This window comes from Furipterus horrens, unplaced genomic scaffold (genome assembly GCF_987537825.1).
Source record: "Furipterus horrens unplaced genomic scaffold, mFurHor1.1.pri manual_scaffold_1, whole genome shotgun sequence".
NCBI classification, from domain to species: Eukaryota; Metazoa; Chordata; class Mammalia; order Chiroptera; family Furipteridae; genus Furipterus; species Furipterus horrens.
In genome coordinates, this window is record NW_028327171.1 from 55,757,776 (window position 1) to 55,782,285 (window position 24,510).

Sequence of the window (24,510 nt, forward strand, 5' to 3'; positions counted from 1 at the left end):
AGAGGCCTCCACATTCCTCAATGTAAAACTTGGATTGATGTATGTGTTTTAAAATAAATCTACTCTTTTAAACAATTTAAAACATCCAGTGTTGGAGGTTTTACCACTCTCCTGAGAGTCATCTAATACGCTTTCATTTATTTAATAAAACATTTTTGGGCGCATATTTTGTGCCAGATATTTACTAATCTAAAATAAAAACACAGTCCCAGTTCTATAAGAGCTCAAGTTTGTAAACTAAAGACATAAGCAAACAATTGTAATACAATGTGACACGTGCTATCTGTGTTATATGAGCATAGAGTGGAGATACTCCAAACCCTTTTGAATGATGCAAAGCTTTAGATGGGTCTTAAAAGGTCACATGCAATTTTTCCAGGTGAGTTGAATCAGGGAATGAGTTGGGATTCAGGCTGCACATGTGGGGGGTAGCACGTGAGTAACTGCAGACAAAGCTAGAAGCTGCCCAGAATTTATGCTCTCCAGTGTGCAGAAGGGCTGCTGAGAAGTGACTGTGTGGCCAGAGGTTGTTTCCTGGCCATCTTGTACCTGGGTGGGTTCTCAACAATGGAATTTAAGCAAAAGTGATATGTGCCACTTCTGGGCCACCACATTGAGGAAGTAGGGGAGTTTTCTCCCTTCTCTTTTCCCATTTATTAGAAGGATGGGAAGCAAACAACGGTACTTGCCCTGAGACACCATGTGGGGGAAAGCCATCTATCAACCAGGAATACCTGCATCTGACTATTATGTGAATGGAAAGTTAGCTTCTGTTGTATAGTCAATGAAATGTTACTGTTCCAATGTTAACAGTCACTAGGATAACCTAACTAAGATATCATATAAATACAGAGGGACTTAAAAACCCAGTGGATTTAGGCAGTTAGTAGTGGTGTAAGAAGAGAAGAAGAGAAACATGGAGGGCGGGGATGAGAGAGGTAGGGGGAGAAACTCTAGACTATAGGCCATTAACATCGGCTAGGTCATAAAGAGGCTCCTCTGTCATGCTGAAATGCTTTTAGTTTTAATCCAATGGCAATACAGAACCATTGAAAGATTTTAGGTAGTAGAGGGAAAAATGAGATTTTCATGTAAGAACTATCACTTGGACAACAATGCGGAGAACTAAATAGAGTGAGAGGTGAGAATGAAAACAGATTTCTTATAAGGATTTCTTCACCTTCGTTATTCTTCAGTATTTGGCCCACTTCTCCATAACAGTGAGAAATATTGTATCCTAACCTTTATTAGCAAGAGAAAATAAGAGATGGAAACAGTCTGCCATGAGTGTTTGATCTGCCGTGGCCAAGGGCGGCCTTCCATACACAGCGTCAATGACTACAATAAGACTAGTCAGGAAAGCCAAGGGGAGACACATCACCCACACACTGTGCAAGTGCTTTAGGGTGCCTGTGTAAGAACATCACTTTCCCAGCACTCTTTGCCCATGAAGGATTCATTTTCTAAAAGTTACTGGGCAGGTACCATGAATGATACTAAGACTCCTGCTTTCCCCTCAAGGGGGAGATAAAGAAGTGCAGCATGAGACACCGTCTGCATGGGGACTGAAGATAAAGAACCTGCATTAATACCTTCTAAGTTCCCACAGGGAGAACCACTCATTTTTGCAATATGATTTCAGTGCAATAACAAGAAGTAAACACGAAGTCTCTACTTTTTGTTTTCCCAAGCAGGGAAAACAAGTAGTTGTCATAATAACAGGTGCTTCATATCTGGGACCCTGTGGCTAAATTCATACAAGGCCTTAAAATCTGAGTGGCCCTTCCTGGCACTATGCACCAGGTCTGGTCCCAGCCTTCATGAAGAGGTACCCTGGAGTAAATGAAGTCAGCTGCTAGCAAACAGCTGGAGGTCACCTGATGGAATGGCCACGGAAATGCACCTGTCAGATAGATCCCCCACACTGTGAGGCATGCAGCTGACCATGGTCTCAGCTTCTGTGCTCTGGAATCCATACCCACATGCATGCTGAGGCTTGCCAAAGACTCAGTAAGCAGGGGTACTAAGACAGGCAGACAGGACTCCTCAGAAGGGCCACCCATGGCTCAAGGATCCCCAGTCAGCCTTGCCTAAATGTTCTTAGAATTGGCCTGCAGCCTAAAACTCCCGCCAGCCTCCTTTCCTTCTCTCTCTCCACAGGGTGGGGCTGCACCGAGGTCTGACAGCTTTCCTAGCGCTCCCAGGCTCACTCCCCATGCTCCTGCAAAGGAGCTTTCCCCAGTAAATCTTTTGCACAATAAATCTCTTCCCAGCAACTGCTTCTCAGAGAACCCAAATTAACGCACTAGGCAAAACACTCTGGCCCTGCTTCTCCCCAGCCCCAAGGGTTGAAAGGAATCATCATCTTGGCAGAGCATCTTGGCAGGGTATGAGGACCAGGGGGGCAGCCACTGCCTCACATGCACCCACTTGTGCGCCTCTGCTTCAGTGGCAGTAACCCAAAAATGCCTGATGTCACAGGCCAGACACCTACCCATAAAGCCCAGGCATCAGCCATCTGCTGACACAAATATGAAGTGTTTGGTGACCCACTCCCACACAATATATGAGAGCAGGTGCCAGATACAATGGAATTGCTAGGAGAAAGAAAACACTAAGAAACAGTTGTTTTTATACTCACACAAACCTCCAGGATAAAGAGAGCCCCAACCACTTGTGAACAAAAGAGGGAAAGAAGAGCCTGACTTCCTCGGCTTATAGACACAAAGCAGCACTCTTATTGGTGAGTCATGAATCAGGATCGCACCTGCGCAGGAGAAAAGAAGAAACTTGTCCTGGCAAAGCAATACTGCCCTGCACACATGTGCACAGCCCTGGTCCCAGATCATATTCGCACAAGCACGACACTCCACTGAGCTCTTTCCTCAGCCCGCTGGTGGTATCATCTTCTCCAGACAGAATTCAAGTCCAGATGCATCCCTTGCCCTACAAGTCTGGGCACCTGAGCAACTGGGGTGGCAGCAGTATGAACCTGCTCCCTAGTGAACCCCAGCCTGTCCCCAACAGCATCCAGCCCCGGGATGGAGCTTTGACAATAGACCTCATCCCTAAAGCACTCCCAACATACAAACTCCATCTCAAGTCCCATCTAGGGGACCCATGCTCTGAGCTCTCTCGTCTCTGAATTCTTATAGCACTCACAGTTTGAACCACACCCCTGATGGCCAGATTTTATAAAGACGTATTGTTTAGCATTCTCCCCTGGCTGGTTTGGCTCAGTGGATTGAACGTCGGCCTGCGAGCTAAGTGTCGCTGGTTCGATCTTCCAGTCAGGGCACATCAGAGAAGGAAAACTCTGACTCCAAAAAACCTCTGCTGCCTTGCGGCATACCTCTTCAGGGGAAAGGCTAAGGGAGTAAACCCCGACAGAAAATCCGGAGCCGGAGTCCCTAAGGCGGTTTGACGTTGTAGTCAACACCGGCAACTCCTGCGGCGCACCTGAAGCCAAGCTGTATTGACTCCGTCTTTCCCTTGGACCCTTCAGCTGCGAAGAGAGGGGGGGTCTGCTGCATGGGCAACAGCAGACCCTCCATATCACCCTGCCCAGGCTCTGTAGCTTCAGCTTCACTGGAGAGGACACTCCAGCGTCATCGCAAGATGTTGATTCAACACGGGAGGAGACAGATACCGGGTCACTCCCGAGTTGGACTGCACAGCCATTCTCGGCGGTGCAGATAGACTCTTCAGAAGCTACACCATCGTCTCTCGAGACTGACGGCTGCCGACGACGATTGTTTAGCATTGCTTTGCAGACCTTGGCTGTGTCTCCCCACTAGACAAAGAGACTGCTTAGGGCAGAGACTCTATGCCATTCTTCTCTTTCCTAGAGAGAAAGCTAAACACTTTAGGCAGAATTATAACCCAACTTTCTCCAAGCCCACAGACTCCCTTGGAGTTAAGAAGAAAGGATCCTTTGAATGTGTGTAGTTAGTCAGGGACCAACATTTGAGAATGTCATGTGTAAGAAGGATCACACCCAATGTTATGATATTCCTGTCCTTAAAGGGCTTGCCACGTAGTTCTCCTAGCAGTTGCCTGGCAGGCAGTGACAAGATGATGGTATGGGACAGGGAGGAGGGAGGGAGGGAGGGACAAAGGGGAAAGAGCCTCATGAGCACTCTGAAGGAGAAGCATTGGGAAACACGAGCTTTGTCGTTCTGGAGCAGCTCTCACTTCATGGCCACATTGCAAATGTGAGAAAACTACTCCCGCCCTCCTCAAGCTTTCACACCACATACACACAAGGCATTGCTCTGGGGCTGCGGGAGCTATGAAATGAATGAAATATGGCCTTGATCCTAAAATACTAAAATATTCTAATGCTACCATCCCTTTTCCTCTTGCTGAATCCTGTGATCTTGATGTCCAGTAAGAATAAGGTACAACAAGTGTGTACTAAGTCTCCTTGTATACCAAGCCTGCAGTTCATAATTAATTACCTGCAGAGCTGACAGTCATTCTACATGATGCCGAAGCATCTTCATAAAGGGGCTTTTAGAGAGGACTACAGATGAGGATTTCCTTAAATGTGTAATGACTATATTCATAACTAACAGATTTCAAAATGGATTTTAAATCTCTGCCTCTGTTGGAAACTCGTGGGACGGACATACACGGGCAGTGTCTTGGCACTGTTCACTACCTTCGCTCCTTCCCCACAGGAGCGCTGCTGCCCCGGAGCCACACAGCCCTGCTGGGCACACGCATCTAAGCACACTCTTACGCACGTGTGCATTTAAATCCACAGAACACTGGAGAGAATTTAGGAGGCTAGGCAAATGAACTTAATACATAAAGACTGTAGAGAACTGTATCAGACCCCATTGATTGCTAACCTACCATCCATCCCCCTCTTTTCCCCAAAAAGCCTAGATTTGTTCAGTTATCCAGCCTTCCCCATGTGCTTAGGATAACTGGACCTCATTTCTAGCTCCAAGGGTGTTCCCATCCCTCTTGCCAATAATTGGTTCTACAAGAGCATGTGACCCCATTCCAGTCAATAAAAGTCAAGGAAAGTCGAGAAGGGTGCTTCTCAGAGAGAAAAAGGAGAAATGACTCTCTCTTCTCCCTCAGGATAACACACTTTGCTGCCAGCCTCATGCTGAAGTCAGCATGAGAGACGCAGAGCTGAGATGAGGAAAGAACCCGGGTCCTTGATAACAAGAGCAGGCCCTGAATCAGACAGCCCTGAAGGCTACTCTTCTCTGGACTTCTAGTCATGGGCGATAATAAATGTCCTTATTGCTTAAGGTTTATTAGGGTTTCTGTTACTATCAACTGAATGTATCCTAAGAGAGAGAAATGTTTTTGTTTTTGCTAACAAGTGAATGTACAAAGTCCTAAGGAGCCTTAAGGGACAGACAAACTCCCCCACCGCACTGACCAAAGTGTTGAGAAAGGCTTCACAGAGGCTCTTAAGGATGTGTAGGAGTTCACCAGGTAAGAGCAGGACATGGACTTTCTAGGGAGAAGTGTACAGAAGTTTGTGAGCACAGTGCTAACGAGGCACGCCAAGCAGCTTGGTATGGCTTACTGGGCAGCTGAGCTCTAGGCCCAAGCGCAGCCAAGGAGCAGAGGGTATCCAAGAAGGAGAGAGTGTTGGCAAGAAGGTCTTGTGGAAAAACTGAGTGAGTTCTTTGTTGGCAAGCAGATTTGCTCTGTTTTGGAGCACAGGAAACTGCATTTGGAGACAATTATCTGAAGGAAAAAAAAGAATTGCAATACGGTGAAGACATGGAGGGGAAGTTAATATGGGAAATCATTTCTATTTACATGAGGAAGAATTTAGTAAGGGAGTTTGAGGAGAGGAGTTTCAAGATGACAGGAATAAAATAAAGCCCAAGGAAGATGTTCTTTATCATTATTAGGACTTTTTACAGTGGGAAACTCTTTAAGGCAGGGAATCTGTGATGTTATTTCAGTCACTCAGATAAAAAATATATGAACTAGGGGTTCAAATGTGGGATGGAGAAGGAAAAGGTGTGACAAATATTCTAAGAAAGCCAAATCAGTGCACACCCTTTAACTCTCTATAAGACGGTAGTCACAAATGAGACTTTAAATGGCATCTCCATTATTTTTAACTTTTTACTTGATATTTATCCACCTTCCCCATCTTATCAAAACCTTTATCAGAAAAATGATAAAGTGAGATAATATGAGTTTGAATTTCAAATGCTAAGTGAATTTCCTAACATTTTCCCTTTCAGCAGTTTAGTTTTACCCTGAGATTAGACAAGGATAGAAAGTAAAAATATGCAATGCTAGTCATCTAGGTCTTTTGTTCTATTTCTGCCCTCCTTCCCCCATCAACCCCGTAAATTCAAAGAACTAAAGAAAAGTGTTGCTGTTGCTAAAAGGATACAATTTATTGCTTTGCGCTGGCTCACTGACAACTTGTTTCAAAGAAAAGATCCCATAAAAGTTTCAGAACAGATCTGGAGTCTCCAATGGTATCTCAAGGTGGGAAGTGGTCTACGAGGCTAGTCCACCTGAGATATTTAGTTCATAGTTATTTTTAAATACTTTAAAAATTTATTTTTAGAGAAAGGGGAAGGGAGAAGAAAGAGAGGGAGAGAAACATCAATGTGTGAGAGAAATATTGATCAGTCGCCTCTCACACATGCCCCAACCAGGGACTGCGTTGCAACCCCGGCATGTACCCTGACTGGGAATTGAACTGGCAACCCCTCATCCCATAGTACGGTGCCCATCCAACTAAACCATACAGGCCAGGACTCATTCACAGTTTTAATTTTCTCAAAGGACAGACACATATGGGAAATGACAGAAAGTCCCAACCATCAGATTTTCCACCATGGTGGGGTGTCCAATGTTTTGCCCCATCCTCGTTGCAGGACAACACACACATGCATGCACACACACAGAAACAACACACACAAACACACAGATACAACATATAATACACAGTCACATAGCTGCAACACATACAAACACAGAGACACAGCACACACAACGTATATAAACGCACATGCACAGATACAACACATACAACATACACATACAGGCACAGCACACACAACATACAAACACACACAGACACAAACACATACACAAACACACAGAGATACAAATACACATACACAAACATACACATGCATATGTAAATACACACACAGACATTTCACAAGAGTCCAGCATGCCTATCAACAGCATTATGGATAACTTCTCCCTGGAAATTATCTCAGCCACCAACTTGCACATGAGCTGACATTTCCTTGCAACCATCTTAAGAACGTTACAGAGGAAATATATAGAGATCTCTAACTAGATACATACTGACTAAAGCAAAATGATCTCTCACTTTATAATGTTTACATAGTCTATTTTTTTTTCCAAACCAGAGTTGGAAACATTATAAAGTATTGCAAATAGTAGAAAAGGGAGGGACCAGCCAACAAATAGATTGTCTCCCAAACCCCCTCTTCACTACAGGAAAGCAGTGAAGTGAGAAAAAGAAAAGATAGGGGGAAATAGAGGAGACAAAACTAGGAGCTCTATGTTCAATTCCATTTCCCTAGGGAAGCAGCGCTCACACCTGAGTGCCTCAGAACCCTCAGGAACACTGTTAAAATGCAGGTCGCTAGCTAGCCCCTGGTGCTCCGACTCCAGGGGTCACACTGTGAGAAGCAGTCATAAGACAAGAGTTCCTAGCAATTGGAGCACCATGCCCTCTCAGGCTCACGCTCACAGGTTTTACAAAGCCTGGAGAGCCCAGAGGTGTGATTAATGATTCTACCTTCAGCCTCTTCCAAAAGCTCCATTCAATTAAACTAACATGACAAAAGCTTATATTGCATGATCTACGATCTACACGAGTAAGACACCATCCCTTCTCAAACTATTCAGCGCCTTCCACACCCATTCTGACAACTGCAGGGATATAAGCCCAGAAGAGCTGTGGACCTGCAACACTGCTTTCCTTCACACTAGGGCAGCCTCATCACTCTCCCTGGGACGTTTCAGCCTGGCTGCTTGGCACGGATGGGCCCCCAATATCTTTCCCATGCTGGGCTTTTTGCGACGGACAGCATAACATTTCTGAAGCTTCAAGGTACAAGAAATACTTAACTACCAACCTCTTCTCCCCAGCCTTTCCCTGTTCCTGATTTTATGAGAGAGTTACATATCAGGAGCAGATGTGGGTGAGAGGACAACCGTGGCCAAAATTCGAGAGCACTAGCTTTCAAAAATGGTGTTCTTGCCTGTTATTTTGTGTCGCTTTAGCCAAGCCGTATATTTTCTGAGTTTCTATGTCCTCACATGCAAACTAAAGATCATCCTGCATAGTTCGCATGAATATAGTAAAGATTAGCAATAATGTATGCATATAGTTATTAGATATCTCAATCTTCTCCTGGAAACTTCTCAAGGTACCAATACTTAGCAGAAAGAAGACATTTATTAAATAACAACAACTCTTCCAGGATTAGAAGTGTGATATAGGTGAGAAAGAACATGGGTTTTATAACCCTGGGTTTGAAGCTCGGCCCTAAAGGTTAGCAGCAAGTTACTCTTCTGTCTCTGAGTGTCAGCTTCCTCATTTGTAACATGAAATTGATAATCCTCCTCCCAAAACACACATGCATACATAATCACAGCCAGGTTTGTGATACCTGGTAGCCACATAGAGCCAAACTGCCAAGGTTTGAGTCCCAGCTGGGGCATTTAGATCTGTGTGACCTTAGGCAAGTTACTTAATTGTTTGGTGCCTCAGTTTCCCCATACAAAGATGGCTTTTGCGAGGATTAAATAAGTAAACATACATAAAGTACTTGTGATGGCACAGTTCACATCATAAATGCTATTTGTTAGCTATTATTATTATTATATATTACTTTGGTATAATAGATGTTTAGCAAAGGTTGGTTCTTCATATCCCCACTTCCCTAACCACATAATTTTAATTCGATTCAGATTATATATTATATGTGTTTGTAGTTTGAACCATAAATTCTATTTTCTTGATGTGCAGTCATCCCATTGTAGAACCCTGAGAGTGGACCCTTTGAGGCCCCAGAGTCCTTAGCTCAAAGGAGCTTCCTCTGTAGCTCCTTAGGGACTCAGAAGCACAGGTTGTTAAAATGCAGGTTGCTAGCCCCTGATGCTGAGTTATTTTCTTAAAATTAACTTGGAACAGCCTACAGAGAGTAACAAGCCTTTGACTTTTCCACTCCTTAAACCTTTCTTTGGCAAACACTTTACAGCAGGGAAAGCCTTGCTGTCATCTCTGAAGCTCCTTTAAATCAATCTTTTTATGCCAAAAAGGAGAGAGCATGCTTAGTACACTGGGCTCTTAAGTACCTTTCCTGCAGAGCCCTTCAAATTAAAACAGTCACTTGGATTTTTTAAATTGACATTTTAGCTTTTTTTAAAAAAAAGATTTCATTTATTTTTTAAAGAGAGAGGAAGGAAGGGAGAAAGAGAGAGATAGAAACATTGACTGGTTCCCTTTCGTGGGGACCAAGTATGCAACCCAAGCATGCGCTCTGACCCGGAGTTGAACCAGTGCCCTTTCCTTTTGTGGAAGACACCCAAGCAACGGAGCCACAGGGGTCAGGGCTCACTCAGATTTTCATGTCAGGCTCCACCAAACCCTGAGTCTTCAGGCAGCCCTCACTGCCCTGGTGGTATAACTTGCTCTCTTCACCGCACTGAGAAGAGTTCTGCAGGATTTACTCAACACTCACTACAGAATCAGAGCTGGACCAGAAGAACTAAGAGTGGTTATGTAACAGCAGCTAAACTCCTGTCTGGGAAAAAGGACTGAGTATCACAGGCTGAGGGAGTTCTGGGAGGAAGCGGGTTTGGGCTGGTGTAGCTAAAAGATGCCCAAGGGCCGAAGTCAGTCTGGGTCTGAATTTTGAAAAACTTTTGCAGCTTCCAGGGAGCTTAGTGATACTTATTTCCTTTCTTCCTCATTTTACAGATGAGAAAAGTAAGGCCATAGGCTAAGTCACTTGCATGAAGTAATGCATCTAGCTACAGGAAAAAAGAAATTTATCAGGATTAAAAAACTTAAATCCCCAAGAGAGGATCCAGTGCTTTCTCCATAACGCATGCACATTTGAACCAGTAAAACACCTTGGGGAGGATCTTCCAGGCAGGGGAAGGCCCGGAAGTGATCTAAGCCTGTCCTATGAGTCTGGTGTTCAAGGGAGGCAGGGCTAGACTTGGGCAGAGAAAATGAGTCAGCAGGGGACAGCCACACCATGTCAAACAGCCCAATTTTATCCTGGGGAACCTCCGAGCAGTGCTAAAATGAAATGGATGTCTTATGATTTTATTAAAGAAAGGTAGCTTTTAAAACTTTGCTGATTCACTATGTAACTATATTTTCTTTAAATCTTGAAAAACATGCTGCTGAATGAACTAAATTAGTCCTATTAAACTGATAATTATACTCTTAAGGTATAGATATGATTTAACAGTTTAACATGACATAGTTTAACAAATTAAAATCTAAACTTTGTGGCTTAAAATTTCATTTCTGCCCACCAAGTAATGAGGAAAATTTCCACATGCATTCAGAGGCTGTCATAATATTGTAAGGCCATGGCATCAAAGGTAGAACTCTAAGAGGTTTAGATTGTAGGCGCAGATCCCAGCCCTCAAGTACATGGCATTATGAATGTCCTATGAAGTATGAGAGCTCCGAGTGATGTGTAATGGAACTCTTAATGCTCTCAGGAAACAGGAGCAATTTTCCTTTTGGGAACAAGAGCAGGGGATACAGGGCCCTAAGTGAGGAGCGCTAAGTGCACCAGCTGCTGTCAGTCAATACTTTGACCATTAATAGTCATTTAAGCTTTTGGTCCCATTTATATGAATATCACCATGGTGTATATTTTAAAGCAGCTATGGATTCTATCTAATCTCTCAACTTTGAAATAATGAGAGCCAGAGAATGTCATGAGACACCATTATCCATTACATTCCTGGTGAGGCAAAAATATTGTGAGAATACTGCCACTAATTTTTCAAAACCTCACATGGACCTTACTGCCAAGAGAAAAGCCACTGTTCATATAGTGGACTATTTGTACTTGGAGTAGCAGATTTATCTCCAGAGAACAGAGTCAAATTAACACAGATTTTAAGGTTAACAAGTTGGAAAGTGTTTCCAACCGTAAGTAAAAAAGCAGTCACATGTTTGATCACTTTTTCTCTCATTTTACTTGATCTGCTCATTTCCTAAGGCTCTGCTCCCTCAAGTGTAAATGTATCAATCAATATGTACTACAGCTTCTGAATAATATTTGAAACATATCAACAGAATACCAGCAGAAAGGCAGATAGCAGGCTGGGCTGAGGTATTACAGGAAATTGGGTGTTTTAGAAAAATACTTATTCTCTCGATACAGAGGAAAACGACATGTTATAGAAAAAGATGATGAGAGCAAGAGCAGTATTCAGTCCAGCAGAGGAGCTGTTACCCAAACTCAATGGTAAGCATTAGGTACAGAATCGCAAAATCTTAGATGTTTCATCATACGTATCTATCTGTAGGATGGGGATGACTGAAGTATGCTTTACTCTCAAATGTTCATTTCCTTTAAAACATTTTTTTAGGTTTAACTTTTAACACAGTTTTGATTCTTTTCTTTCCCATTGATTATCCTCATGATCCTGGCAGGACTCCAGCAAGAACCATGAGTTCCATCCTCAATGATCAAGAGTTTTATATAGTCTTATTCTTAAATTTCACTCTTGGACTTTCTAGAAAATAGAATCTATGTGAGGACTCCTGAAAGTATAAACAATATAAGGATGCATCTAGATCTCACAGACACAGCCTCTCTCCAGAATGATCATTGAGAGAACTGACTTATTTAAAAATATCTTTGGCATCTCTTAGAGATGGATGTTGAATCCCAGCTCAGCGGACAATGAATCACATAACCCCACCTCTATACGTCTTTGTTTTCTCTCCTGTGAAATGAGGATGTCGGAATTATGCTCTCTACGGCTACTTCCCAATCTATGAATTTCAAATTCATTTACAGCTACTGAGCAAATCATTCACTTGGCATCTCCTTTCCCCTTATCATTTAGAAGTATTTATTAGAAAGGCCTATCTCGTTCCTCTGTTGTAGTTTCAGACTATTTTATTACATCACTGACGCAAAGTCCCTAATAAATATTTGAGGTATAACATTTAGATCATCCTTAAGGAAGAAATATGAGAAGCCACTAATGCCATCCATATGGACTATTTTCAGAGACTATCAGTGAGAGGACTTTTAAGATGAACATGAACCTTATTAAAAACGTGGGTGAGTAAAAGTGCATGGACCCTGGCATGAGCAGCTATCAGTTTCTTCCTTTATAATGAGAGGGCTAGAGAAGATAACCTCTAAGAGCCCCTTAAATTCCAACAACTTCAATTCTATGCCAATAAAGAATATTAAACAACACTAAAATAAAAGTCTTTTCATTGATTGATACAGTTCAAGATAACTCAAGAATTATCAAAATTCTAGTAGTAGAACAGTAATGTTCTCACAAATTTTATAATTGTTTTACATTGTACTATTTCAGAAATTGCTTTCAATAGCTTTCACATTAAAAATTTGTGAAAGAAAAACTGTGAAAAGATAGAAATCAGACAGCTCAACCTAATCTCTCATACACTTTAAGCCTAAACTACCTTAACAATATCAATTTAAAGAAATGCTATTTCAACTATTGTGCAATGTGCTAATATTTTATAACTTCAACTACAAGTTAAAAGTATTTCATGGAGTTTTTGAGGATTATAGGTTATCAAAATTTTCAGGTTCAAAATAAAAGTTACATTTATTTGTTGTGAGTACTAAGTATATTTTCATTTGAGTGAGTCTCCAAATTAATCAAAAGTTTTACACAACAATATCTCTATCATATTGGGTTAACCAAAAAGTCCATTACATTTGTTCGTATGATGGCTCTAGTAGCACTTAGTTGTCTTTAACTTCACTCAAAACAATTTTGTTAGATTGTATTGTGACAGCTGTCATATCAGCATGCATTTAAAGAAAACTTCAAAATTGGTGAATTTTGTGCAGCCATTTTAATATTGAAGATGGAAAAACATATGCAAATTTTCAGCATATTATGCTTTGTTTTTTCAAGAAAAATAAAAACACAGCTGAAACACAAAAAAAAATTGTGCTGTGTATGGAGAAGGTGCTGTGACTGATCAAACATGTCAAAAGTGGTTTGCAAAGTTTCTTAGTACTGTTGATGTTTTAGCCAAATAATTCTTTGCTGTGAGACTGTATTATGCATTGGAAGATATTTAGCCAGCCCCCTAAACCTTTACCCACTAGAAGCCAAGCAGGAGATAGCCGACATACTCAAGGTCTCCAAATCAATAATGTTATTGGTGAAAATGAAACGTGTATTTTATAGAAAAAATGTAACAGACTTTTTTTACCAACCCAATAGATAAGCTGAAATTGGTAAATGAGTCATAGTTCACTAAAATTCAGGGCTGTGAAAAAATCTTTCCCTCTAAAAAAGGTTTGTAATTTTTTAAATTTATTTTTTGCCTCTTCCTTGAAGAATTTATTTTTATTTACTAAAATAATTTTTATTTTTATTCTATTACAGTTGTCCCAATTTTTTTCCTTTGCCTTCATCCACCCACCCCACACTCCCCACCCCCACTCCCACAGTCAATCCCCACACTGTTGTCCATGTCCGTGGTTCATTCATACTTGTTCTTTGTTTAGTCCCTCCCCCTTCTTTCCACTATTATTCTCCTCCTCTTCCCCTCTAGTCAGTTTTAGTTTGTTCCGTGTTTCTATGCCTGTGGTTCTGTTTTGTTCATTAGATTCCTTTTATAGGTGAGATCATACGGCATTTGTCTTTCACCTACTGGCTTATTTTACTTAGCATAATATTCTCCAGTTCTATCGATGCTATTGAAAACGGTGGGAGTTCCTGCTAAACCATATATAGCTCTTTAATGTAATACCAAGCATTACATTGTTTCTGGCTTCTCAAATTACATCTCATCTCCTCACTGATTATTTATTAGCCAACTCAAGAGAAAGATTCTGGACCATTGATGATAGAAAAGGGCAAGTGATTGGAGCCTCAGGCTTGACATCTGACAGCATCACTTCCTTTCTGTTTGACTTTTTCTTCAACCTAACTGATTTTTTTCCCGCTCAAGTGAGAGTTTTGTTATGTCATTTAAGACCCTCAATACAAAGAAATTTAACTCTGCGTTCTGAATGGGTCAGCTTATCAGTCTCCTGAAAGGAATTACACTACTTAGCCTGGAATTTCTGCCTCCTGCTCAAGTGTCTCACAGTAGGATCCAGTTAAGGCAAGGAAGTACTCATGGTCTCCAATCATGACTATACACTGTTACCATCAGGACACTGGTGGTTAGCACATAAAATGTGCATTGATCCCCTTCCCTGAACCACAGCCGTATTACGGCTTCAGCACTTCCAAATGAGGGAAGTAAAATATAGTGAAAGTATATTCTTTGCTATGAATTATAGCAATGCTTCACCTATTTTCATTGTGTTCAAAGTTCCTATTCCTCATCAGGCTGAGATAAAAGTGGTAAAGTGAACTACTTCATCAATAAGATCAATTTTAAAACCACTGGTGTATTGGTGTTTGCTTTAAAAGATGAGTGTGCAGCCTGGATAATCTCTGTCACATTTAATTCTGAAAGGAATGGCATTGTAAATTACACAGGAAGAGAAACACTTTGGGAGTTTAAAATGTAAAACAAATGCATTTCCACACCTCCCTCCCAAATAAAGATACATAGCAAATAATACTAATAATGACAATAATTACAAATTAGAACGTCTAAAATCAGGCTGAGAAATAAAAAGCACTGCATAAAGGAACTCTTGTATATTAGAAGATAAAATACAGCTCATATAATTAAAATGGATTTGGAGACAATTGTTCCAAAGGGAGGAGTGGTGTAAGTTTCTTCAAGTTTTCTTCTTGAAAATTAGTTGACTTCAGAGGATTTCCTTCCTCTGACGTTTTTGTGATGTTACTTCTAGAACTTTCTAATGCCCCTGGGTCCCTCTTGTGACTGCAGACATCCTTCCCAGTGTCTCATTACAAACAGCTCCTGGTCTGACTCCTCACATGACGATGCCCCTGTATCTGTCAACAGACTCGAGATGTCCGCCTGAGAACATGACTGTGACATTTATGGGGTGACAAGGCAACTTCCCTCAGCTCACTTGCAAAGAGATGAGCATTCATCACGCTGCAGCACCTTTCACCTAGCTAACGACTTCTCAATCGGCACATTTTCTCCAGTTTCGGTACTTTGCCATCTGAGCACGAGTCTCTAGTTTCCCGAGCAACAAGTTTCCCATCAACCCTGCAATGTCTGCACTCACCGTACACCATCGCACCTCCCGTCTCATGCAAGAAGCGAAAGCGATGATTTTTAAATAACCAGATGGTCAGAATGGTAAGGATGAGCAGGAAATTGAAGACAAGCAGTTCCACCGCTCCCTGGTTTTGGAACTGATACTCATCCTCCCCTGCCAGGAGTCTCTGCTGCCTCTCCATCCCCGGCTCCTTAGGAGTCCTTAGATAAAACCCGAAAGGGCTATTTTATCAGATTCCCCTATGACAGCCTGGCTGCCTGAGGATTTCAAAGTACACACTGCCACTTAAGTTGCCACTTGGAGCATTCTGCCTGGCTTGGTGTTCTCACGGCTTCTCGTTTCAACTTCCTGTTTCTCCCTTAAAGCAGCCCTGTCACTTTTCAAACTCCAGTGCAGTTTCACCGTGGCTCTCACTGTCTTAACATAATTACCTCCACGAAATTACATTCCAAGAGGGCCAAGCCTCCAAACAGTGATTGATTCCGCAATATTCAGTCATGATCTTATCATTTCAAACAAGCCTCCTTTAGTTGCGTAACTGGTGAGTGGTAGACAATGAAACAGATCACCTGACATCAGCAACATTTCTAAGTTCAAAAAGCCAATTCCTGAATTATAACCTCTTTCACGTGTGAGCTTTTCCTTCCCCAACCAAACAAAGCCTGCCAGTGTGATGAGGGCTGATAGACCTAGTTTGAGCTAAAATGATTTTACAGGGATTTTTGTTTTAAAATCAAAATGCAAAATACAATTTAGTATACGATTCTCTTTTGTTTGACTTTATATAACAGGTAGTCACAAGGGCCTCATTTAAACTCTGAATCAAGTGTTCTTCTTTAAGCAAGAATAAACAAAAGCAAAAAGACAAAATTGTCTCTACAATTGTGCCATTTGGGAATGTTTAGTGAAAAAAAAATAAAAATAAACTTAAATATATACCTGGGTTTCTCTGTGGAGCTTCTGGCCCAGACATTCAGGGGCCACAGGAATCTGCCGTACAGCCTCCTCTGTCCTATGGCAAACTACAGCGTGGTTCCCTGAGGAAGAGTCTTCCATCCACAAGGAAAGTTCCAGAACCACAGGGTTTGGACCTTAACAGTAGCGATGCTTCTGATGTGGCAGGCTGCTTTGGTTTGAATTCCTATTTTTATGCCTTTTAAAGAAATCCAAGACAATACTCCATGGGCCCTGCTGCTTTCTTAACAATTGTTATGATTTGTTTGCCTTATTGGTCCTACAGTACAATTATATACGTACGTCTGAGGATAAGGTGAGGTTTTTCATCATTTCATGAAATTGTCATAACTCAGGAGTATTAATCATCTAGTATCCCCATATTTGACAAAATTAATATTCACTTTATACAGTATAAGTGATTCACTGAGTAGGATGAGTCCAAATATTCTTCAAAGGGCCTTGTCACCAAAAGCTAGAGGTCAAACATGTAACATATTGGGAGCTAGCTAGCTTCTCAACAGCAGCTTCACCCACAGAGAAAGTCTATCAGGCACACCATCTAAACTGCTGTTTCAGCTCCTTTGCCTTCTGCAGCTTTAGAAGCTATTTCCTCTCTGGGTTGAACTCAGCAGGGGTATTTATGTGTGTTGCAGATGTTCTTTAACACTCTGCCCTTTTTGGCAGGCATATCTGTGATGACTAATATTCAAACTGTTTTGAAATCTGTCAGCTAATGCTTGCAAGCACTTCATGAAGCTTTGCTAGCAGGTTCTACCTTTATAATTTTGCAACCCCACAAGTCTAGGCCTAAATTATTAGATTTAAAGATAACTCAAATTTCAAACCTGGCACTGTCCATTCTTTTTTTTTCTTTTCTTTTTTTTTTTGAGGGAGGTCATCATTAAATACTTTGGTTCCTTTAATAATGATAAGTGGTCTTTCCAGGTAAAATAAATTTTCTTGTGTTATCTTATTATGACATCCAATTTCACTATCTTAGGCAATGAAACAACTCAGTGAAAGGATTAAAATGTTTTGATAGATTGTTGCATTGTTTTTAAAAGTCCTAAATTTGACGTCAGCATATTCAAATAAGTATATTTCTTATAAAATAATACCCATGACTTCTTTAAAAGAAAAACTAGTAAGATCTGGCATACTGGGTCTTCTTTCCCATGTGACCACAATCTGCTCGAGCTGAGTAGTTGCAGCATCCCTTTACAGCCAGTTTGCCACAAATCCCATTTCACTTGTTCATCCCATTTTACTTGTTCATGTTCGTTCCCTGCATAGGTCCCTGCAGTCAATCATTTGTATCTGTTGCCTCCGTTTTATCCAAGAAGTGGGATGCATTCACTATTCCATTGTGCAATCCTGATGTTGCTTAACATTAGAATGGACAGCAGAGAAAAGGGCTGAGGAAACTCCTTCAATTCTTTCACCCAGAAAAGTATTTCAGTTTCTTCTAATTTGTGTTTTCTTCTCAGAATATCATTTTACATTCTGCTATACCAATAAAAATAAAAAGATGAAGTAGAAACACACATCAACTTGTTATCTACAAAGGACCAGAAAATGTCCTAGAAAATTTAATTTAGTCTAACTTAATATTCATAAAAACCCTCCCACAGATAAGGGATTTAAGGTTCCGAGAGGGTTAGTAACATATCCAAGGATACATAGAGAGTAGGAATTAAATTTACATGTAGGATTTAATGGCCTTAAGATACATTTCAGCTAGGGTGATCAACTCTTCTTGGCTTGTCGGGGACTTCCCAGGTTTTAGTACTCAAAAATCCTGTATCGCAAAGAACTCCTCTATCACAGGCAAACCAGGACAGTTGGCCATCCTAATAGCTAAATTTTCCAACTTTCCCAAATTCTGTACTGTCAGTAATAACTGTTCTTTGTGAGATTCCTGGAAGAGATTCCCACAAGAAAGAATACCAATTAAAAATGAAGGCACCGTCTTATTAGCGTATCTATTAATGCCAGGTTCTCTGATGAAGTTGGGCTGGAACCCAAAATTTAGTCCAAAGAAGAATTCATGAATGTCCTTTAATCCCAGTCTTAACACCTTCTGGCAACTGACTCACAGGTTCTTGCTGCAAGATGTAACACGCAGGTGGAAGAAAGTGAAGAGCAACAGGATGGCCCAGCCTGTTGGAGTAAGTATGCCCCACCTCAACTTGCCTGTTCAGTGCCATTGAAGGAAAAACCTGAAGAGAGGAGTCTCACAGGCAAGGTGACCTTGTATAGCATAGTAATCCCACCCATTGGTGAATGGGACCAGTTAGAACTCCCAGGCTGTGTTTCAGCGTCTCACCAATTTTCTTCTAGCACCTTGTTCTTAGACAGTACAGTAGAGATTGTTGGCTCAAAGGATAGAGAAGGGACAATTCCCGAAGGTAAGAAGAGTTGTTGAGAGTTCCCCTTCCCCACTCCATGGAGTCCCATCCACCATGGAGCTTAACAGAAAATACTTGAGTCAACCCAGGCCCTGGGTTAGAGGAAAATCCCATTGCCTCATTCATTGGGTCTCTCTTCTGATATTAATTCCTCTCTGAGATCAATGAGATGGGAGTCTCATATTTTGTCCCCCAAAGTTTCTGAAGTGGGCCAGGACAGTACTGTAATTAGGTTTACTAGAAGGTCACACAATGTGGTCAACCCAAAACTCACCCCCTATTGCATTTTCAATCTTGCCATTAACCTATCTGTTAAAGTAATTACATGAGCAGCCATTAGACTGGGGCGGGTCTAATGCCTTGGTTGCCTATCCAAGCAAACTAAACCTAAGCCAGAGTCAATGTGCTCAAATCTGAGAAAATAAAATTTAAGGACAACCAATTAGAAACAGCCAATTAGGCTTTCCTAAGTAAGGCAACCACTGTTGGTATGGTCAATCAGATCATTTCCTTGCTGCACTCCTTCATCTTTGAAAGCTTCTTTCCATTGCTTGTTGGTGGAGTGCTCCTAAATTTTTTCCATTTGGTGCTGCATCCATGCTCAAATGAATTCTTGAAAATTCTAAGTATCTTTTAACATATCTTGGCCTCCCCTACCGCTCCCCCCTGAATTCATATGTTAGTATAAAAATGTCCCTAATTTGAACAATATGCATCCCTCCCATTAGCAGATTCTCACAAAGAAATGAAAGTTGAAAAATTTCAAAAGAAAATTAAATTACATAATAAACACTTGGACAATATTAAGTCCCAGAGAAATTCACTGCCCTATACCTAGTTTTTCTTTTCCAGCCTCTGTAGGGTCCAGACCTCTGGGACCTAGTACCATGAACCCAAGATATAACCCCTAAGGCCACATTCTTTCAGTGCTCTTTATTAGGGTGGCAAGGTTAATTAAAGGTCACTGCAAACTAGTGAAAATGAGAGGATCTATATAATTTTATTAAACAACTCATGTACAGAAACATGCGTGGCGTGCATGAGGATCTCTTCCTTCTACCAAACAGAGTGTGTTCTAGCCATGCTCTGAGGAGGAAAAATTGGGGTACAGACCTCACTGTTTTCCCAAGTGAGTACTTTCTTATCTCTGGACTGTTGATCCTTGGTGCTCAGGAGCACAAAAGTAGGTCTCCATCCAGTGATGACCAGAGAGGTGGGGAATCCCCTTCCACTTGCATTGGATACTACTTGAAATTCTTGCCCCAGCAAACACATACTGGATCCCACTTTTTATTTAACCATTTCTTCACTGAAGAGTCCCAAGGCAAATCTGACACTGTGCCTCTGATCCAGCCAGGTCATCCTCATGCCAGAAAAGGGCGACAGTCTCACAGCTGCAGTGTCAGGAGCGAGGAGAGTCTCGGATAAATAGATATCCTTGATTCCTAATACAGCCCCTTCTCTTCTTTTTGTTCCCAGCCTTTGAGCCACATCCCCCTCTCCCTTTCTCTCTCTTTCTCTCCGTCTTTTGTAGAGGGCACCTTTTCAAGAAATAATATATGTGATATGTCAAATAGATCTTAATTTTATAGTTTAAAAAGAAAATAAATAAAAAGGTTTATTGGTCCCCTCTTCTGCCTTGCACATATTGGTCACTGACTTTTTATTTTGTTCAATTTCTGCTGGCTATTCACAAGGCAGGGTAGATGCAGGCCGGCCACAGTGGCTGCAGCCTCCCATCAGCCCAGAATGAAGGTATCAGAGATGAAAAGAAGTGTGAGCTCCTGAGCTAAGGACAGGGAGGACGAGATGGAGACCTGCCACTCCAAGCTACAGCTTCTTTTAATGTAAATTCCCTCAATCGAAGACCTGAGAAAATCAATTTCTTTGATTTCCTGTTAAGTGTCCACAAGATAAATCCACATTCTTCTTACAGTATAATTTCCATGCCTTACAAACTCCGACCTCATTAGCTAAAAAGATATTTGGCCCTATCACTTCTCTGTTAAATTGTGAATATTTTATATGAATTAGCAAAGAAAGGTACCACGGCCCCACCTGTCCCTGTTCTCTACATTTTTCTCCAGCAAGAGGAGGGGGCACAGAAGAAGAGAGGCAGAGCTCCTAAGAAGGAACAAACTTGGAAATATTTTTCTGAAATGAAGTACATACCATATTTTTCACACTATAAGACACACCTGACCATAAGACACACCTAGGTTTAGAGGAGGAAAACAAGAAAAAAAAATATTTTGAATCAAATGGTGTAATAAATATTTAATAAAATGTAACAGAATAATATTTCAACCATTTAAAGTGAACAGCAGTCAACAGCAGTATTAAGAACCATCATTACTGTCATTAACAAATGAAGAGAGACTTTAAGGTTCATGTACTCTTCTAGTTTTCTGGGAAACCCAAGAACTCATCATCGTTAGTGTCAGAATTTATAAAGTTCAGCTCTTCACAATCACTCATATCACTTTCTTTGCTATCTTCATATATGATACTATCTTCAGTTCCTTTGAAGGCATTGCTAATGCCACATTTTTTGAATGACCATACAACGGTTTCATCCTTCACTGACAGGTCCGGTAATACACATCATGGTCTGTGATGCAATATTTGCTCCATAAGATGCACAGACATTTTCTGCGACTTTTGGGGGGCGGAGAGTGTGTCTTATGGAGTGAAAAATATGCTAAATACCCAGCAGATGTTGACAGAAACACCTCATAGTTCCTCCTAAATCTATTCAAATTCCAGGCTTTGAGGCAGCCTTTGTTGTAGGATGTCTCAGTGTGGGTTCCATAAAAGCAGAGCCCAAGACAAGGACTCAGGTGCAGTTGGTTTATTCAGGAAATGATCCCAAGAAGCATAAGTGGGAAGTTTGCACAAAGACTAGGAAGTACCATATTTTCAGAAATAAAATTTTAAGCCTCACTGTAGCCTTATCCATTCCTATATCTTTTCAGGGTCTCTGTACTTTGAAACTTTAATAATTTATATCCTCACACGTTCCTTTAGCATGAAGTTTATTTATGCTTAAGGCAATTAAATTAGGTAATAAATTTATGAAAAACAATATGGGTCTCTTGGATAAAAATGCAAATCTTGCCCTATGGCCAGAAGAGTTAAAGCCCCATATCACCTGTGAAGAGGAAATCCAATTTACTTTGAAATGTCATTTTCTGGTGGTTATGTCATATCTAAAGTTTAAGTTTTAAATTAAAGATTTAAAACTACCCTGGGACTCTTGGAAGACTCTGTAACTTGGTGTATGCATATACAAACATATAGTACACACTTCCTGCCAAGGACTTCCTACAAATGAATTTTAAATCAACAGTAGGTATTTACTTATTCATTTTAATCCAGCCTAGCAGATACTAAGTGATGCCATAGGACAGTGTTATTTTATTTTTGTAAAAACGTCCTGTATTACTGTGGGAAAAAGAAAAAAAACACAACAAATTCACTAAGCAAGATAGAGCTTACAATGGTATTATTTTTTAAAGATTTTATTTATTTATTTTTAGAGAGAAGGGAAGGGAGGGAGAAAGAGAGGGGGAGAGACATCAATGTGTGAAAGAAACATTGATTTGAGAGAGAAACATATGCACCCTGACCAGGGACCAAACTTGCAACTCAGGCATATTCCCTGATCAGGAATTGAACCAGTGACCTCTTGCTTTGCAGGTTGATGCCCAACCAACTGAACCACACAGGTCAGGGCAGCATTTTTTTTTAATGTTGTTACAGCATATGTAGATCTAATAATGTTTTTTTGATAACTAAGCTAAGTATGGATGTACACACAATAATAATTACATTGCTCAGTAAGAAGATCCGTGTATCTAGATAATCCATTCTCATTTCTAAGCTCTAGCTGAATATTTGTTTCCCCCCAAAACTCATATGTTGACACCTAATCCCCAATGTAATAACAGTTGGAGGTGGGAACTTTGGGAGGTTATTAGGTCATGAGGGTAGAGCCCTTGTGAATGAAATTGGTGCCCTCATAAAAGAGACCCCAGAGAGCTCTCTCACTGCTCCCACCATGTGAAGACACAGCTAGAAGACAGATCTATGAACCAGGAATCAGGTTCTTACCAGAAACCAAATCTGCTAGCTCCTTGATTTTGGACTTCCCAGCTTCCAAAACTGTGAGAAATAAATGTTATTTAACCTACCTAGTTAGTGGCATTTTTGTTATAGCACCTTAGATAAACTAAGATACTAGGTGGGAGAACAATTTCTCCTCAAAATATTAATTTCAATGAAAGCTGTAACAGGAAACATTGTGTTGTTAATAGCTGTTAGAAAGACTTTTCCAGGTTTCCAGATTTCTAAACAAAATTAATAGGAAGATAATTAGGAATATTTACTCATTCTTAGTATTCTTGCTAAAAGTAGGGTTTTTTTCCCTAGTACATTTAAGATTCAGACTTGAGGGACTATAAGTAATATGCAGTTTTTAAATTATAAATAAAGAAATTTTTAAAACAAAAATGTTTGCCTAACTCTACTTAAACCTTGTCTGTTAAGATACTACAATCTTGAGAAATACTGAATTTGTAAGAAGTAGAATAAATTGGTTGTCAGCAACTTAATATTAAAACAGCATTGGATTCCTTCAAAATCTACCCATGTGGCTAGATTTATCTCCATGTAAAAAAAGTCATTGTTCTGTTAATGTTTCAACAAACCAATCTCAGAGCTCCTCCTTCTACTATCTTAACCAAAGGAGAATATATACAAAACAAATAGCTGCAGAAAAACACAATCACACTCAAAATATAAGGCTTTAGGTGAACTATGTTTGAGAATGTGGCTTAGACCTCACCCCAAATCTACAAGGAGGCAGAGGACACTACACTCAGAGACATACCTGCTTGGAAAGCCCTGGTCTGCAGAACACAGTACACCTGTTTCTTTTCTTAGAGGACGTCTCTAAGAATTCAGCCTGTTTTAAGAAGGGAGATCTCAGAGTGACACCAGTGCCATAGCAGAGTGAGAAGATGTCTCAGTTTCTCCCCTTAAAGTTACAACAAGTTAGACAACTATAATTCAACTCAGAATTCTCTGCTCATTACACGAATATGTCTGAGAGATCCCTGCATTGAGGCATCTGAAAGCAGGCATATCAGAATGAGCAAGGGAGGCAGGAGGGAGTGAAGGATAGAGATGCGGGCTGCAGATGCAGTCGGACATGTGCCATGGCCCTAACTGACATGGTAAGAAGAAAAGAGTTGGGCTGAAGCCCTCGCATGACAGCCCAGAGGACCATAAGGGCTAAAGCAACATTCTGGCCTGAGTGACTGGCACCCATTGCAGCTAAACCAGGTGACAAAAAGGAGATACTGTATAGCAGTGTGGTATCTATGAGCTAGAAGCCACCATAAATAGCAAGAAGGCAAAGTCACAGACTCACAAATCCAGCTTCCCCCATCACACAGAACCCAGCAGAGGGAGTGGAGATGACTCATATAGCACAGTGTGGCTGGTAACTTCTGATTACAAAGAAGCAGTGCAGGGAATTTAGAGACCCAGAGCCCCATTGCTAACCACATACAACCATGGGGGTAGTACCCTGAAACCAACAACATCTGATTACAGAGAGGATGCTCACCTCTTTGGGAAATACAGGTCATTTTCCATAACTAAGGTGTCGCCACCCTACAGAGATTCGGGAAGTCCCAGTAGTGATGATAAAAGAAAACAAAAATTTGTGCCAT

At 40.9% G+C, this 24,510-nt stretch overlaps 1 protein-coding gene across 1 annotated transcript in view; it reads right to left on the reverse strand.

The window, feature by feature from the left end:
• Window positions 1-15,798, reverse strand: part of SLC9A9 (solute carrier family 9 member A9) — a 534,896-nt gene extending 519,098 nt beyond the window's left edge. The window contains exon 1 of the mRNA XM_090275635.1: window positions 15,414-15,798. Within this exon, the coding sequence (XP_090131761.1) occupies window positions 15,414-15,588 (175 nt within the window). The 5' untranslated portion in view covers window positions 15,589-15,798. The remainder of the gene's footprint in view (window positions 1-15,413) is intronic.
• Window positions 15,799-24,510: the final 8,712 nt, after the last annotated feature.